The sequence below is a fragment of the Mytilus galloprovincialis genome, chromosome 5, assembly GCF_965363235.1.
Source record: "Mytilus galloprovincialis chromosome 5, xbMytGall1.hap1.1, whole genome shotgun sequence".
Taxonomy (NCBI): domain Eukaryota; kingdom Metazoa; phylum Mollusca; class Bivalvia; order Mytilida; family Mytilidae; genus Mytilus; species Mytilus galloprovincialis.
This window is the reverse complement of record NC_134842.1, coordinates 23,239,848-23,260,083: the sequence shown is the minus strand read 5'-3', so window position 1 is coordinate 23,260,083 and position 20,236 is coordinate 23,239,848. Positions and strand designations below refer to the sequence as shown.

General features: G+C 30.4%; 1 protein-coding gene across 1 annotated transcript in view; it reads left to right on the top strand.

Annotated features, from left to right (window-relative positions):
- The window catches only part of LOC143074397 (uncharacterized), a 50,296-nt gene that overhangs the window by 28,295 nt on the left and 1,765 nt on the right, over nucleotides 1-20,236 (top strand). Inside the window, exons 4-13 of the mRNA XM_076249876.1 lie at nucleotides 3,749-3,864; nucleotides 6,727-6,768; nucleotides 7,713-7,811; nucleotides 9,073-9,189; nucleotides 9,578-9,694; nucleotides 12,551-12,636; nucleotides 13,850-14,026; nucleotides 14,900-15,110; nucleotides 16,692-16,796; nucleotides 19,305-19,433. Of these exons, the coding sequence (XP_076105991.1) occupies nucleotides 3,749-3,864; nucleotides 6,727-6,768; nucleotides 7,713-7,811; nucleotides 9,073-9,189; nucleotides 9,578-9,694; nucleotides 12,551-12,636; nucleotides 13,850-14,026; nucleotides 14,900-15,110; nucleotides 16,692-16,796; nucleotides 19,305-19,433 (1,199 nt within the window). The remainder of the gene's footprint in view (nucleotides 1-3,748; nucleotides 3,865-6,726; nucleotides 6,769-7,712; nucleotides 7,812-9,072; nucleotides 9,190-9,577; nucleotides 9,695-12,550; nucleotides 12,637-13,849; nucleotides 14,027-14,899; nucleotides 15,111-16,691; nucleotides 16,797-19,304; nucleotides 19,434-20,236) is intronic.

Here is a 20,236-nt window from a genome sequence, read left to right as displayed (position 1 = left end):
TATTCGAGACAGTTCTGAAAGGAAGTTTTTGCTGTTTTTTCTTTTACATGAAATGTGGTATGTGTCGTGTTTTTACATAAATCAATTTTGTGATATGTGATATGTCACACCTTTAGTTATTACATGGTCGGGTATTTCAATTAAAATAGATGGTGTTTATGAAAATGATATTTTTTTTAGTCTTGCGCTTGATGGGTTTATAGACAAATTTTTATGTTTTAAATTACAGTTATATATTTAAGTCATTCTTTTGATTGTTTATATATATATATGTCTCATTTTACATAGTTAATAGTTTATCCAAGTTTAGTATACAGAATATTGTCGCATTTTTATGGTTTTGCCGTGTTTCAGATATATTTTTTTATCAAATTATTTTTTATATGACCATGTGTATACTTTGATTGTTTTTATGGATTTCATTTGATACTTATTCTATGATTCTTTGATATATTGGTGCAATTCTTTAAAAAAAAATCAATTTATTTATTTTTATTTAGAAACCTGTTTCAAAGAAGAAAAAAAATAAAGTAACTTTTTTCATACCTTATATCAGTTCAAAATTTAATTTATAGTTTAAAGTTTAATATATATATCGATTTAATGAGCTCAAAATATTTCGTTTCAGGTACGTTTGCAATTTTATCGGGTTTTTTTTATTTGTTTTTTACATATGTTAAAGACTTTATCATATGTATGAATATTATTGATGTTGACATGTATAGTTGTTTATCGTCTATTTTACACATCATGCCATTAATGTCAACATATAGTGTAAATACATAATAGTATTCATCACATAATTGTCCTTGACTGGTGTATTTCTTTAAATCAAAGCTATCTCAGGTAACATATTTTTGAATACTATATCAGGTTATACATGTTATATGTTTATATGTTTATATATTGATGTTTAACAACTATACACTGCATAATTTTCTCAATGAAAAAAAACCTCAGGTAACATATTTTAAAACAATGTACCATAGTAAAGCCTAGGTGGTTGAGTGGTCTTTCGCATCGGACATAGTGCGAGGCGATTTGATGGCACGATATATTAGTGCCATGAGTTCTAATCCTGACGAAGGAAGAACAAAACATTTGCGAAAGCAAATTTACAGATCTAACTTTGTTGTGCTGATATTTAGACGACTTATATATATATATTATATATAAACGAGTCTAAATTGAAAACTACGTTCAAACCTATAATTGCGTTGGATAAAAATCGTAATTTTATATTATATATACATATAGTTTATTGAAAACATGATGTTAACTTAAAAATGATAAAGGTACTTGAAACATGCATGTTAGCTTTGAATAAATGTTAATGTGTTTTAATCATCGTATCTTTTCCCAAGCCATTTACTTGCTATCCAAACAACATATTACTGAATGAGGTATACCTATGTATACTGTATATTCATAAAATCAAAATACACACATTCTACACATTCCTAAGGTTACAACATTCTTGATGACATCATTCTGACAATTGCTGGAATGTCACTTATTTGAACTTTGATTGACCTCCTGTGTCCTTAGATCATTACTCAATCCGGAAGTGTTCCAGAACAGGCATAAGATTAAACCGGAAGCTGTTCCAGAACAGGCACTACACTACTACTGTCATTATCGAAAATTTTTAGCCAAATAAAAAGAGATTTATTGTCAAGTTTTGAAATATTTTATGATTAACCAATTTTCATGGATGGAGGAAAACTTATATGTTCGTGGATATTTAATTTCGTGGTTTTGCTGAATTCTCCAAACAAGCCTTAAGGAAATTTGTCATTGTTTGAACATTTAATTTCGTGGTTTAACTGTACCCACGAAATCAACAAAAAAGGGTATCCAACGAATATGAATCCACAGTATTTTATGTTTTTTTGTAAGCCATTTTAGATTCAGAAAGCAGTACAAGGTCATCAGCATAAAGAAGACAATCACATGAAACATTTGATAGCAATACTGGGTCACTGGTTTCATCTAATCCTTTACTGGAACTCGGTCCAAGATTATATTATTGTCTTGCTCAAATACATGATCTAAAGTCTGCTTTTGATATGTTTTATGTTTTTATACATATAATTAATCATATATTAAAATAAGCATTTTTGATTGTATTATGAAAATGGGTTCCTACTCCAATTTAACTTAATTTACAAAACAGTCCTCTATGATTAACAGTACCAAAAGCTCTTCTAAAGCCAACGAAGCCTGATTTTCAATACTCTGACCTATAATGATTTACTTTTACAAATTGTGAGTTGGATGTTCATTGGCACTCATATTACACCTTCTTATATCCATATAACGATTTTGATAAATAAAGGCAACAGTAGTATACTGGTGATCAAAAGTCATAAATCGATTAAGAAAAAACAAATCCGGGTTACAAACCAAGACCGTGCCTTTTTGTGTATGCTGGTCTATTAGTGTTTGCCAGACAAAAATATGATCACTTGTCATTTTACCTTTAGGGAATCCGTTTTGTTCTTGGGATATAATGCCCTGTTTTTCTAAAATTTATAAATAAGTCTGTTAGCTGTTGAGAAAAATTTAGAAATTTATAAAATCTCTTTGATACTTATCAAATCTTCAGGTGTTTTTTTAATTATTTTTTAAGATTTCACTGCATCAAGAACCTCTTTTTCAGAAATTTGGAAATCTAACTCATTAAATTGTCTCCATTCAAATCCTAGTTCCCAGTAAGCTTTTGGATTATTATCTATAGAGCTGTATCATGGTTAATATATATGCTTTAGCGCACTAAAATAAGATGATCTAATATATTTATGTTTTATACCTAATTCAAAGCCAATTATCTGAACCAAAATGATTATGATATAGAAAGATATTCATAAAACTCAGGAGGTACCAATAAGGATTGTCACATCATATAAATAAGCAAAAGCAAAACAACAGTCTCATAAATAGTTATCAAAGATACCAGGATTATAATTAGATACGCCAAACGCGCATTTCGTCTACATAAGACTCGTCAATGACGCTCATGAAACGGTATAATACAGAATAAGCAAAACGAAGGCCTTACAAATATGGACAGGATAAGACAGCTGTGATCTAGCGAGATTTGTTATTTTATTTGAAGTCTGACCAAACATTATTAATTTTTCGTAACTTTTTGGTTGTAAGTGCAGTAAAGAGATTTGATATTCAATCTTATTGCATAAAATAGAAAATTCGTTATGATAGGAATATCACGCCTGTTATAGTAAATGTAATTATACATCGTCATTATTACATGAAGGGCGATAAATCATGAATGCTTTGTTTTCAAATTTCTGGTTTTTCGAAAATAAAGAAATTCTCAGATTGAGTCAACGATATTGTTTAAAAGAGGGACGAAAGATACCAGAGGGACAGTCAAACTAATAAATCGAAAATAAACCGGCAACGCCTGGCTAAAAATGAAAAAGACAAATAGACAAACAATAAAATACATGACACAACATAGAAAACTAAAGAATGAGCAACACGAAACCCACTAAACACTAAGGGTGATTAAAGTAACTTTGATTTACAAATTACATTTATTATTTTGTTTGATTCTTTATGATTTGATTCTGATTAACATCTACATCTTAGGTTTCAATTGAATCTATATAACTTTACCTAATTCTTAAAAAAAAAAACCCAACATATCTAAAACGTTTGACAGATATAACAAATGTTTGTGTGTTTTATTTAATCTAGTTTATTTTTATCCATTTGAATTTAGTGCTGGTATTACCATTGGAGTTATTTTTGTATTAGGGACAGTTGTTGGTTTCTTGATTTATTATAAAATAAGAACCAAAGCACCAAAAGACAAGAAGAATCGACCAAATCAAGAATGTAAGTTCCTATGTCACATAATATGAAAACAACCAAAAGGATAAACTATCGCTTTGTCAATTAAGCTATGTTTATATAAATGTATCTATCACATATGTTTAGATAAATAAAGTAAGTAAGATCTGGAATAATAATTATCCAGCTTTAAGTGTTAAATACAAATATTATTTTCTAATCCTGCCATCAATCAACTATTGTTCCAGTATAATGGACAAACCAACAGAAAAAATTTAATTAAATTATCTATACTTTATTGATTTTTTTATCGAGTATTTGTATTGTTATTGTTGTAAACATGCATGACCATAGTGGTATTATATTAAATGATGTTACACAAATAAACGTTTTCATCTCATACAATATTTCTGATCATGTGTGTATTATTTAATTTACTTTACAGTGTTTGCATTTTTTAACGTACAAAAATCTTCCATTTGGTTATGTGTCTCTTTATTGGGCTGAGTATATGTGCATCTCGCTTTCAGACATATAGCCTTGAAGGTTCCTGAGGAGGTTGGATCAGTGGTGCAAATAAAATGCTTGAGCTGTATATTATAGTGATTTGTTTTCATTTTGTTTACCTTTATTCCTTTGTTTCTTTTATTTTACATACTTTGTATTACCAATGTTATTTCAACTGATCGGGCGGAGCTTACGTTTTAATTTGCATAAGGACAGTCTATTTAAAGATGTGTGTGATAAGGATGATTGCCGTTATAATTATTACTGATTTCTAATCACCTATCAGTGTCATCAAAGGTATTCACAAAAGAATGACTGGACACTTCATTGATGAGTTTATCCTAAAACACCTATCTATAGATGAACTGGTTTATTATGAGCGAACTGGTTAAACTCCGCCCAGTCAAGTGAAATAAATCAAGTAATATCTTACCGGGGAAAAAAGTGTTTATGTCAGTATGACTTACTATACTGATTATCAACTACATTTTGTTCATGTTTGTCAGATTTAAAATCTAAAACACAGATGTGTTGTATGTATGTTATGTGTGTAAAGGAGGCTCGAAGGTACAAAAAAATCAGCAAAAATTTAAACAATTGTTTTTTCATTACAAATCTAGTGTATAACACTATTAGACCAAACACTTATATTCGTTTAAGCCCTAGATGAGTTGAAAATTTTATATTATTGAAAAAGCTCCAAATTATCTTCCTTTGGTGAACAAATGCATTTTTTTTGTATAAAAATTGAAATAACTTTTTTATTTCATCGGTGACATATATTTTTTATTATTTTTTTCAAATGAACTGTCCTTAAACTAAACTAATACCCCATATTTCTAAATATTTGGATTTGTGAACGTATTTTTCCTTCCGACAGAAATTGTTTTGTTTTAAAAGATAAACACAACCTGTTTTTTGTCAAATTATTTTTAATTTCTGTTTTATACGAGTATCCAATAAATTTACGATTATTATTTTAAAGAAATAGCTCAAAGGAGTAGGTTAAGTAAGACCCCTTTTTGCCCCAAAATATAGCAGTTTTACAAAATTGTGAAAATGTAATCTTTAAGCTATATTTTAGAAAGTAAAATGCTTCTGCTACATAAATATGGGCTGTTTTTGACAATACAATGCACAAATATCGCGTTCTAGCAACATTGAGTCATCCTAAATTACTGAAATCTTAAAAACCTTAGCATTTTGGTTAATTTTAGACGGTTTCCATCTAAAATGAAAGTGGCCGCATTTGTGTTCATTCATAATATTGAAAAGTAAGTTGTATTTGATGATAATACAAAAAATATATAAAGGTTGAGGATAAACACGGATGCGGCCACTTTCATTTTTGTCAAAAACCATCTGAAACTTAACGTTTTTTTGCATATTTGATAGATTTTTCATATTTAAGAATGAATCAGAGCGTTTTTAATTATTAAATCAGTTAAAATCTTTCACATAAACTAATCGAATCAATTGAAGCAGACACTTTTAAGTGTTTAAAAAGTGTCCAAAAATTTTCGTTAGATGAACCTGAAATTTGAGGCCAAAATCGGCCCTTACCGGACCTACTCCTTTATCGTGCTTGTCATAGTGAACTTCTTAAAACGACGCAATGTTCATGAATGTTGAAAAAGCATAATTGTTTTGCTGTAAATTTATCAAATTTAAAAAAAAATGCACTATTGACTTTTTCATGAAAATTAGTACAGATAACTTTGATGCGTTATCAAACCGAATGTCATTTTAAAAAAAGGGTTCACGAATTCTTTTCCAAGTTAAATCAGTTTGAATAATAACAATCAGTCAAACAAAATAATCTTTTCACGATATGTCAAAATTTGACGTCGCGAAAATAAAATTTTACGTTAGCAACTTTATCACTTGCCCTGTAACTGTATCGTATGCCCTTAAACCAAGAAGATCAAAGACACATGATAATTTAATTTCACATACAGGTAAAATTTTGAGGTGCATTTAATATCAGTCTTATATTTTCTGATTAGCTTCCATTGATATATTTCCGTGAAAAATATTATATATATGAAGAATACAGCTTCCTCCGCTCATTTTTAGAATTCATCTCGAATTTGACAACAGCTGTCAACACAGTACTAGCCTCTATAAAAACAAGACAATTCTCATTATCTTAAATCTAAGGTGTCTGCTCATTCCCACGTACATGACACTTTTGTAACGAGTACAACACTAAATTAACTGAAAATCTACAAGAACAAGCGTTCAGATTAGTTTACAATAACTATTTTAACACATACGAACAATTAATTGAGTAACGTTAACTTCCAACACTTAAAATCAGAACACATTAAATTGTAATAATATAAAGTCGTTAGTTCTTACACAATACGCTTAATTTTAAAGAAATTAATATAATTTTAGATTCAAAATTATCGAAGACAGCTATCGACAACGAACAAAAAGGTATGACAAAAGTAGCTTCAGCTTTACGAGAAGTCAAAATGGTGTTCTTTAGATAACTATTTCTGTAGCTCATGAAAACAATAGCTTTGCTGTCTCAAAGCTGAAGTCATCTAGCTTTAAGTGTTCGTTAATTGTTTGCTCTTGTTTCAATTACTATTTCCTAGTGCTTTGGTATTTTTAATAGCTATGGTAAAATGTGTTTTAGCTTGCTTGTTTTGATGAACGCATGTTATTCAGTTATTACTAATGATATGCATATATTATATTTATAATTGTTATATAAATGAATTGTCAGTCTCAATACAAGAGACCTTTTAATTCATTTACCAGTATTCTCATTACATGCGTTTGTGCGTTTAATTTTTTTGTGTCGCATGACTTATGAATTCACTCATTGTTTTTTTACACAACCTGCGTTATTTCTTTATTTACTTTGGGTGTTCCGGGTGCAGATGTGTTCTTATGTACGAGAAGCATCAACAATCAATCAATCAATTTTAAAACTTACATTTTGGTTGCACGTCTAAGCTGACATAAAATGGGAGTGTTCTCTTCTCTTTCTTTAAAAAAATGGCTTTATTGTGAGATGACATAACTCGCTAACCATATATAAGAGAGACCTAGGATATCTTTATTTGAGGTCCATGCTTAATGACCATGACATTTAGGTCATTGTCATAGGAAATTCAACGTTCTAGTTTTTGACCTTTTTTTATAAATTCATATTTATAAATTATAAAGTCATGGGATCTTTGCTTTGAAAAGGTCAGTCAAACGTTACGTAACTTTTTGATTGTTATACCGGAAGTGAAATTGTCATTATATGTGCAATTAAACAGAGGAATATAGACCCAAAATAGCACCTTCCTTCTGACAAAAGTATATAGTAACCATTTTCTTTTGGAATCAGCAAACAGTATTATTTGACTATATTTACATTGCAGGCGAGACAAATTTACAAATGTTGGAGACTAGTGATTCAAATGATGAACACGATGTCATTGACAACAAACCTGTTTCATCAAGTAAAACATTGAATGAAGGTAAACAAATAGTAACATTCATGGTACAAATCTCACTGTAGATGTAGCTAATAAACCTGAAAAAGACAAGTAACGACAAACATTACGAGAATTCAAAGCAGTACATGAGGTTGGTACATATTTTGTCACCGGGTTTGTTCTAACACGAGCAATGGTTACCATATGTGGAACTACATATGCGTACCCTGCTGATGAAACTTCTATTCGGCCTAGTATTTGGTAGGGGGCGTTGCTTATTATGTTGATTAGTTATGTTGTGTTTTGTGGACTAATTGTCTATTACGGTTGTTAATTTTTGCTAGAACATTTCCATATTGTTTTCAACTTTTAAGTTTGCATGTCCCTCTTGGTAGATTTTCCCTCTCGTTTATGAAATGATATATTGAAAAATTTTTTTTTTGCTTATCTCGGTATCAGTTTGTTGTGTGTTTGTGAATAACTTTTATGCTAAAGTTAAGAGTTTACATATACGAAAAGCAGTGTTGTCAACAGTTAGTCGTTTAACCGGTTAACCCTCGGAAGGACGGAATACCGAATACCAAAAACGCTAACCAGTTAACCGGACTTTTTTTTCAATTTCAATAGTTTTGATATAAATGTGTGTTGAAATCATTTAATAATCGTGTTATCTAATATAACTTGGACTACATCTGAATGTGCAACCTTCATCGAGCAAGGATTCATTACACTTTAAAGGAAATGCCAACTCAAAAATTGTGAAATGCTTATCAACGTGAATGTATACTTGATTGTACGGGTAAAAGGCTTCAAGTTTTTTATTATTTTTCCAAAGTTATTACAAAAAAATTCATCGTAGATACCAGGAATAAAATTTTATACGTCTACAAAAGACTCATCAGTGACGCTCGAATCAAAAAATGTTAAAAAGGCCAAATAAAGTACGAAGTTGAAGAGTATTGAGGACCAACAATTCCTAAAAGTTTTGCCAAATAGAGCTCAGGTAATCTATTCATGAGGTAAAACCTATAGAAGATACGATGTATTGAATTATTAAAAGTCAAATTTCGCCAGGAATCCTTACAGACAAGTCTTTAAATGACAAAAAGACAAACTTTAAATCATCGTTTTATGAAAATGAACATTTGTAGGATACTATAGATAAGGCCTTCACACATAAACTTAACTACCGGTTAACCGGTTAATTGGTGGAACGATGATCCGAGTAACCGGTTAGGCAAAACTGTACGATTTGACAACACTAACGAAAGTTAATCGGGTAATAACAAAATTTATATTGCAGGCGAGACAGATTCACCTACGTTCCAAAGCAGTTGTTTAGTATCAAATGTATCAATAGATGACCGGCCAGAAGTCATGAATAACAGTCCTGGACTATTGAAAAGACAATTGTTTCCAGGTATACAGTACCAGAAGTATTTTGATAATTAATGTCGTAGCAGTAAAAGTAACCTAAGCAAGATATCAGAGATATGCATGAGGGGCATAAATAGCTGCTAATATCAAAAAATGATTCAGAAAGAATATACATCAAATTTTATTAAAGAAAAATCAGTTTTACTCAGAACTTTACTGAGGTAGATGGTATTGGTTGGTGATAATAACGGGAAATAAATGATAGCAAACCATTTCAAACACAAGGGTATCACCAGACCAGTAGTAAACACTTCTGTGATGACATGAATTAATATTGAATTAGTCACAATTATAAGCTAACTTTTAACAAAACTTTGACTTTCGCGATTTATACTAAAAGTAATCGGGTAATAACAAAATTTATATTGTAGGCAAGACAGATTCACCTACGTTACAAAGCAGATGTTTAAAATCAAGTGTATCAATAGATGACCGACCAGAAGTCATATGTAACAGTCCTGGGCTATTGAAAAGCCAATTGTTTCCAGGTATACAGATAATAACATTTTTAGTATAACTACTACTGTACCGGAAGTATTTTGATAATTAATGTCGTAGCAGTAAAAGTAACCTAAACAAGATATCAGAGCTATGCATGAGGGGCATAAATAGCTGCTAATATTAAAAATAATTCAGAAAGAATATACATCAAATTTTATTAAAGAAAAATCAGATCAGAACTTTACTGAGGTAGATGCTATGAGTTGGTGATACTCACGGTATATATGTGTTTAGAATTTTCAGACATCAGAGCTTAACATGATAATATACATCTCTTATTTTGAAATGATTTTCAAATTTCGAATGCAACAAAATCCGAATTGTTATACCTGAATTTTATCAAACTTTTTTATGTCTGTTTTTAATAGGGGACACATTTGGACCGTGTTTAAATGTTAAAATATAATTGATCTATTAAAACCTCTTTTTTGCAATAGTCTTCCAGTTCTTACTCTGTTGTATTTTTTTGCTGTCGCCATTTTTTATATTCATATAAGCAACAATGTTAATATTATACCCTATTATTACTTTAATACTTCTAATGTTTAGTAACCTTGAACATGAACAATGGCAATATAATAAATAAATAAATAAATTCTATATTCAACAAAATTGTCTTCTCTGAGGCCCTGAAAAACCATTTAGACAAATCGAGAAAAAACCCAAAGAAAGTACGTACAACAGTAGACACATATAGTGTACATACTGAATTAGAATATATGCATTCAAGAAGGAGACAACATACATTTGATTAAGGTATTTTCATTTTGTAAAGTTAAAAGAAATTTACCATTTGATATTTTATGTATATAACTTACTTATTTTCATAATATTATTTAGTCAAACATTCCAGGTTGTTACTCTTGAATATTTGAAAGTTTATTTTTGAATAGGAACACTTTATGTATTTAATATGAATAAGCAATTAAGGTGTTATGGATTATGCAAAAAAAACAAAAAAAATCACCTTCTTCTTACTATATATCAACATGCAGTTGTGGATAAATGGAAAGGGATCAGCTGCAACCTGTTTGGATAATCTCTAGCTAATGACTTGGTATGAAACTTAGCGGCAATTAAGGAATGTTTTAGTCAATATAACTATTTAATTCAAACATTGTTGAACATACACTTCCTGATCATCATATCTTTCACTCCCGGTTTTGAGTGGAGTTCGTGTTGTTTCTTATTTATTATTTATAACTGTTGATGTAAATGTCCTTTGGTTTTGTGAGTCTTTGTTTACTCCTTGGTTTTGATTGTTATTGTCTTTAATATAACTGTTACATCAGGCTTTAGTATGGAACGCCACAGCTGCCATATGATTACAATAACCATATCAATACGGCTAAAGATATATCATGAAGCAAATGTTCTATACTATAACGACATTTGACTACAATACTCTGTCAATTTGCTATATCACTAAGATAAATTTATATACTATAAAGACACTTTGATATAACATGGGGCCATCTTTTCATACTATTCTGTCATTTCACTTTGTTATGAAGAAAATATTGCATACTATGAATAAACTCATCATAGATACCAGGACTAAATTTAGTATATACGCCAGACGCGGGTTTCGTCTACAAAAGACTCATCAGTGACGCTCGAATCCAAAAAAGTTAAAAAGGCAAAAAAAGTAAAGTACGAAGTTGAAGAGCATTGAGAACCAAAATTCCTAAACGTTTTGCCAAATACAGCTAAGGTGATCTATGCCTGAGGAAGAAAAGCCTTAGTATTTCAAAAAATTCAAAAATTTGTAAACAGTAAATTTATAAATATAACCATATCAATGACAATTCATGTCATGAAGACATCTTGATATAACATGGAGCTACATAATCATACTGATTTGTCATTTAACTAAACTATTATGTGATATTGCTATGTCATAAAGATCCATTTTATACTTTAAAGATATTTTAATATAACATGAAGCAACTTTTTCATACTATTTTGTCACTCCTGTATATTATAACGATAAATTTGAATACTATAATATCATCTCGATACAACATGGTACAATTTGGTCAAACTATTATGTCATATAACTATCTTATAAAGACATATTTTAATATCAAGCTAACAATTCTTATATCACGAGGTGTCATATATATACCAGTAGACTATTTGATTACACTATAAGACCATTTCATCATACCATAATACCATTTCACCATATCATAAGACCATTTCAGCATACCATAATACAAATCTATAAATAGCGAAAATTTCCCGCAAAATTCACCCGCAACATCGAATGAAAAAAAAGGCCGTAAAGGAAACCTTTTTGCGGGCCTTCGGGAATCGCTTTCAAGATGAATAATTTTATAGACAGAACGGGGTGCCGCTGGGATTCTTGTACGCTTCCCTTTTCGTATATGAATGAATGAACGAATATTCAAGTATTAAAAAGCAATCTGAATTATAACAAACAATTACATTCACATATACAACCATTTTTTTAGCCAGCCAAATAGGCTTATGATGAACTGTACATTGTATATCATTATTGAAAATAAAATCTTTAGTTTGGAAATCAACACTTTGAACAACGTTACGTGTTTGAACATGATATTGCCTCATCATAACAAAAAGCCAAAATAATTCCATAACTGCTTCTTGAGTGAGGTAATAGATAAGGACATATAAGATTGAAAACGTATGGTGTATATGTTTTGTACGCGCGCAAACATAAAACATGAAATGACAACTAAATTTAGCAGACTGAAATGATGTTTTCAATCAGTTATCAGTGTTTATTTATTTAATTTATCATTATTTTACATTGTATAGAGGTAAATATCTAGTTATTGGGCATGTTATAATTACAGAATGGCCTACAGATGAGACAAATTCTCTTGTTAAATTCGAAAAAAATACAAGGACACAATTGATGAAGATCGTTCAGACAGACAGGGTAATACCAAATTAATCTCATTAAATTGTTAGATTTATATTTCACAGTTTGTTTCTATGTATATTGGTGTTCGTTTTTGTTTCACTTCAGTGTTCCTTTGGTTCATTTGTTTTCCTGTTTTAGTTGATGTGTTTCCCTCGGTTTTAGTTTGTAAACCATAATTGCGTTTTTTGAATTATGCTGCTTTAAACTTTTACCAAGTATTGTTTGATATCAAATAGCCTCTTACCTTCAAGATTTTGTCGTGTTTTTTGTAAAAGATTTGAATACAATATTTCAATGCAGTATTTTTAAGTATAAACTATTGATTTCGGGGACAAGTAATATATTTTAACACTGCGGTATATTTTGAAATAATAATAATCAAATTATTATTCAAACTTGTACACAAACTGAATACCTTAATGATAGTTTTGATACAATTTAATAAGGCGGCCTTATTAAATTGTATCAAAACTATCATAAACTTAACATGCATTGAAAACTTTCTTACCAACGTAATTGAAAAAGAGACAAAAATCCCTAAATTACATGATTGTTATTTTTAGCGAAGTTGAAATATTTGTAACAGAGCAATGGTTCATAAGTGCTTTCTTATGATTATGTTGTACTATTTTTTGTTTGAATGACAAACCAGACATATGTCAAGAAAATAATTGTGGAATTGTGTTATTATTGTGTAATTAATACAATTATTTAACTATGTTGGTATTTCTTCTAAATCAAGTTATAAAACAATTAAATCCTGTACATATGGTTGCTTGAAACTAAAATCAAATAAATGGACTGGGTGTTTGATTATCTTGTATTTTACATATGAATAAAACATAAAAAATAGAATTACTACTAAAAATACAGCAGGACAAGTGCATATTTGAATTTCATAAGAGAAAAAATCATTTCCTATAATGATAAATAAACTCATCATAGATACCAGGATGATCAAACTTAACTTAACTTAATTTGACTTACCTAAACTTATCTTAACTTAACTTTGCTTTAAAGAAAGTCCCTAATGTATACCAAACTCAAATCAAAAACGATGTTTGTTTGTTTTTAAAAAAAGTCCGTTATTTTTCATATTGCGGACAACAACATTGCGAGGAATGTAGCATGTGTTTTTGCTGTCTATACCAATATGGCAAATTTTTAACAGTTTACTCTATATTGAGATATATTTCAGAACACTATATATAGTTTTTCTCTTTAACAGATATATAAGGCAGACCCAAAGAAACAGTGCCGAGTGTTATGCATACTTAACGAAAAGAGTAAAGATAAAATTATCTACAGCTTTAAGTCTTATATGGACACTGAAATCACCTCCCTTCAAATGATTGGAAAGAATTTGGGATGGGACCTAAAGATACATCTCAATCAATCATCATCTGTAAGTGTAATTCAGTTTTCATTTCATTTGCTGCACATTGTTGTATTTGGCTCACGTCTATAATCATTTGTAACATATATATCATGTAGCCATTAAATGTAACAAAGGATTGTATATCATACTATAATGAGGGTTTTTTTCTAAATCAAGAAGGGTGTAGCAATTATCCATACTTTGCAAATATGTTTTGTTTGACATTATCCATTTCTATCATAAATACGATCTAATAAATGCTGCGTTCAAACATCTGATTGGTTGGTTTAGTAATGCGTGTTTAGGAACCGATAACAAGTAAAAAATAATCATTTAAAAAAAGCTTGGTCAGTGAGGCGTCTTATTCAATTGAACCAGTTTGGGAGCTTTGATCATATCTAGATCTTTTTCATATAGTTTTATAGGAGACAACCAAGTTCAATGACATAACAATACATAAATAACAAAAAAGTTCCCCTCTATGCACCGTAAAGGTATTTGACAACAGGGTTTAAAAACAATGATATAGGGAGTGTATGTGACCACCAAATGTTTTCGATTATCTTTTGTCGAAGGAATTTTTTAAAGACCAATGTAAGTTATCATGTTAACCTAGTCTTATAGTTTATGGTTTAACATCACCATATGAAGAACAAAGTTAAATCGTAAAACGCCAGGTTTGCAATTAGATATTTTCTTGTAAACAATTGCTATTAACTCAGTTTTGATAATTTTGTAGTGCAACTTTCTACAGCGAGAAAAGTCTGTTGTTTTGAAAAGAGCAAGTGATAGATGTATTAACAAATGACACAATATGAATAACAATCAGTATCAGACATTTTGTTTTCCTTTTTCATGATGGCAGGTACATGACTAATTACTCCGAGATGTTTCTTTCAGGAAATTATTACAATTTTGGAAAATGAAACGAAATGTGAATTTACATCTATACGTGCTTTATTTGTCATTGTTGTGTCGAGCGGAGACAAGTCTGGAGTATATGGTACCGAGGGAGAAAAGATACAACACGAGGAAATCACAACTAAATTTGAGCAAGTCGCAGGTCTTAGAGAAAAACCAAAGATATTTATTCTAGACTACTTTGATATTGGTAAGCTGAAATTTAATTACTACGCTTTACTACATCATATGTAATAGTTAAAACGTGAACTATGTTAAATAAGATAGCAACTTAAAATATTGTACGCAAGACGCGCAATACAATTGACATGACCGATAGTTTACGAATTTTGATATGTCTTAGGGTTAGATAAGAGTCAGTTGGCAATACACAATTTACAAAACTAATCAGAGTACCTCATACCTAGTGCTGCTTAGTATTTAGTTTTCCATGTTGTGTTTTTTTTTTTTTTGTCGTTTTTCGTTTTATGTCGTGTCACAATCAGTTCGTGTCCGACAATGAGTTTTTAATTAACATGTTTTATTTTTTAATCTCTATTAAAAGACGGAAAAAGTTGAAGAGTTTAGAAAGAGCATCGAACCCGAAATTTAGATAGGGTTTGCCAAGAAGGTAATTGTATTCGTCGAGCAGAAATATCATTGTGTTATGGAATCTCGTACAATGTCTTGTTATGTTTTGTGTTTAGTGCGAGGGGAAATTTGAATTGATTTTGGTATTTGAAAGGAGGATAAAGTAGGGTTTAATATTGTATGCTGCAATGTTAAATCATTGCCGTGACATTAGCCTTCACATTTATCGTGCTTTTTCTTTTAAAATCAATATAATACTTGGTTGTTTGTGGTGTATAGTTCTACATAGGGCCTAATTAATCAAAGAACTGTAATTTTGAAGAAAAAAACCATTTTAGCAATAGTTTAAATAATAGACAAAATGTTTATCCATTGTTACTACTTTATGCAATCATTAAACTCGATAACAGCGTACAGTTTATACCGTTCAAGGGCTGTCCATTCGTATGAGCCGCCGAGAAAACAATACTTGAATTACTGATTATCTATTGATTTTATAGTATCTGACCTTACATGTTCTGAAAGGTGACGTACCTTATTGGACAACATATTTGTTTAATATTTATAATTTATAATAGACTTAACATCATTTAATATGCCAACTTTGTTGTCCGTAGTATATTTTCAAATTTTATATGAGATACTTCGTTCATAACATATATTTGTATTTAATATGTCTGCATTTATGTTCATCGCAATATAGAATTGATAAGATGTGGTATGATTGCAATTTGACAACTCTTCACCAGAGAACAACTGAAATAGACGGAACTTATCAATAATATGCATTCATACATTATATTATACAAATATATCATGATGAAAACAGAAATACGCGAAAGATTATTTGTTTTTGCGAACCGCTATATAGCTTAATTTATTCAAATTCAGAAAAAGGGTAACGTTATGATAAAGTAAAAACTAAATCGTATCACCATTACACACAGGTTACGCCTCTTGGGAAAACTTCTCAATTAAATCTATAGATAGCGTCTTGATTTTTTTTTTTTAAATAACAGAAATTTCCGAAATGTTTCAAAAGAACTTTTTCAGTACACGATAAACGTTCAAAGATCAGCATGTATGCAAGTCATGTAATAATGAACGTTTTATAACATTTTTTTTACCTGGACCATCTTTAAAAAACCTACTCTTTATTCATATTTGCTCAACTAGTAAAATAAGTTCATTTTGTTATCAGAGAGTAATATACCTGATCAAAGAAAGCCCCCGGCAGATCAGCGAGATGATGCCGAAGTTCCAAACCAAAATGGAGATATCAAAATGTGTAAAGTACCAACAGAAGGTAATTATTGAACAAGACCCCAGATACCTATACCGAGAGCAGTAAAACATGAACGATTAATCCAAAGAAATCCGATTGACAAGTTATAATTTGCAGTTGTCATTACACATTGAAAATATTTCAATAAAATGTCAAATTTTAATACGTAAGAGAAGGAAATAACTCAATGTACGAGATCTAATTTTTATCATCTTATTTAAGAGGAGGGGATAAGGCGGCTATGCAATGTTATGCGGTGATGTCGTAGAAAAGGAGGGGCAAAGGATACCATAGGGACAGTCATAGATCAAAAATTAACTGACAACGTCATTGCTATAATTAAAAAAAGACATACAGACAAATAATAGAAAACAAGAAACAACATATAAGTGAGAAGTAAAAAGTACTGGTTTTAGCCCGCTTGGTACGGAAATTAAGAATCAGAATTACTCTAAAATTGTAAGCTTGAATTTCTAGGCACTTTATAAGTATTTTAACGCCCGATATATGTTAAATCAAACGGACAAGCTATAATTTACATGAGTCACTTTCAATAGACAGACAGACAAACACACATACACACACATATATATACATAAATGGATATCTCGCTATCTCAATAGCATAGGTAATTACGAATATAATATGTGTTTTCATCCGTGTTGCACCTAAACTGGTGATCCAATGGATGGATCTGTCGTAGCATTGTCAATTGTTTAGTCGTACTTACTCTTATTCATTTTCTATACTTTCTTAGTCTATAGTTTCAATTCAACAAAACACGACGAATTTGAACTTACTTCCAGTGAAATTTTCAAAATGTTCACTTAATGGGATATTTTTGTATTTTGTTTAATGCTGCTTGTTAATCCTGACTCTTTCACAAAACATGTTCTCCGTTTGTCCAACATAACTCTCTGTGCAGCTGAAGCAAGTTGATTTCGTTACTTATACATCTTCGGATTTCAAATGTTTGGCGTTGAGCGTTTCTAATGAAGGTAAATGCAGAAAAGCGCCTCGGACGCAAGAAATCATTAAACGTGATGTTTTCAATTTTTTACATCACTGGGTCGATACCTCTGCATATGGACTATCAGTTCATGAGGGTATCATCAGCTCAATAGTCAGTACTTCGGTTCTGACATGATTTAACAAACTTTACTAAAATTGTCCGTTGATAGATTGTAAAATTACTAAGAAACTAAGGTTTCAACTTCCTCAGGCAAAGTTGGCTTTAGATGGATTTCGGTTATTTATTTTAGGTATTTTTGACATAGAGCTCTTCAACGATTTCGGTATTTTTACATCTTCGGCTTTCAAATGTTTGGCTTTGAGCGTTCCTGATGAACGTAAATCCATAAAAACGCGTCGGACGCAAGGAATTGTTAAACGTGTTGTTTTTTAATTTTTTCTGCAATATATCAAGTTTTTTATGACTCATATGATTGTTAGAATTCAAAAGTATATTAAACAATATGCCTTTTTCAAAGTGATCTAGGGTGAATAGTAGAGCCCCTCTATCAAACTGCTAGTACCTTCTGTTAATTTCGTCTGAATGAGGATCATTGGGATCCTTTGTCAAGAAGTTGTTCATAACATGTTACTCTACTAATCATATGTTTAGTATTTTTTCTCGCCAAAACCAGAACATCCTGATGTGCGAAAAGTATCCAAAGACAGTACATAGTTTTGATTTGAATAAAGTGAAAAATACATTCATATTCAACACCAAAGAAGTTAATGTGTCTTAACTTTTATATTATCCACTGTTTATGAGAAACAACTCTTTGGTAGGCATTCAAATAACTGAATGAAAACAACGGTGCGTAGAAAAGGTTAAAAAGAAGAAACAAAATAAACATTTCTAATTTTTATGTATAGTAATATTCTGTAATATTGATCATATTTATTTGGAGATGTTTTGAAAAACAAACAAACATTAGTATTGTAGGTCCTAATACTTAACAGCGATATGTGTTATGCTTTTGAGAACTATCTACTTATAATTTTCATTATTACATTTTTACTACTTCTTTAAATCTAAATTTAGGTTACATCCACTTCATTTGAATATAATATATTAGTGGATAGTTGTCTTATTGGCAATCATACCACATCTTTTTATTACTAATTATCCTTTTCTCTTAAACTTATCACATTTTATCAAAAAGCACATCAGTTACGTTAGTTTTTCTCTTATTTGCCTTTACACGTTTTCAACCATTATACTAATTAAGGATCGGACATAATATTCATAGGTCTGACCTAATTTCAAACCACTAACTCCTTTTACTTATATTCAGAATCAATTTCAATATTATAGTGAAGAAAAGGTTCGGGTACGAATATCTTCAAAACACTTGTTCGAAGAGTTTTATAGATTATTTCTTTCAGAACTCATTACATATTTGAATATAGCCATACTCAGAAAAACTTTCAGGATGTTACCTTATTACTACAGTTTCGACATCATGATTTTTTACACAGAAATGCATATCTATTATTTATATTCCTATTTTTATGATGAAGATTTCACAACAGATACGCATCACCTGAACAGGACAAAGGAAGGTGTAAAAATGCTAGTAAATAAGAGCTGTTATGAAACTGTACCAAACGAAGATCTAGATACCTACAGATGCATAGCAACTACACTAGGTACGTAACAAACTAGCATTTAGATTTTTCTTGTCATTCTTCATATAGCTGCTTATATTATATGCACGAAGTGTTGGTTCTAGGGAATAGTTAACTCACTTGAAATCATACCATATCTTCCCATTTCACATTGAATCTGTACCCTATCGACAAGAGAATGTGGATACATAAGTCAGTAACGTAGCAACATAGTGGTGTTATCGATACAAACGCTACATAGTTATAACACACATGTGGAGCAAAGAGACGTACTCTTCTGAATGACCATCTATGTTACCTCGGCAATTCGTGCTGTTTGTGTTCCATAATATTCTGACTAATGTGGTACTGTTATAATGTGGATTTCATCGATTTGTTTTGGCCATGTCTTTATATTTGTTCCAATTGCACTTATGTTCTCCATATGCTTTCATATGAATCTTAGTTAGGGTCCAAAACAATGCGCGTGTAATGGACACAAAATGTAAAAATTAAATCTTTAATTAAAGAATCGGTGGAAGTGTTGTCTAGTTTACCTGTTTAAGTTGATCTGCCAATAATCAAATACTTGATTTTGATAAAGAATGACCGCCTCCCCCATTTTATAAAAAAGAATCATTTTGTAAAATTTCATTTCTCTCGAAAATAGGACACTTGCAGGTTGAATTTGCAGGCATGTGAAACAGAGAAATCTTTGATTTTCATGTCCGTCCATCTATAAGTGTCCGGTTTGATAGCGTCTACCGTAAGGCTAATATTTATAAAACTCATCTTAGATTAACAGCTGAGAACGTCAGACGTTCAATTCGTTTACACTATAATCA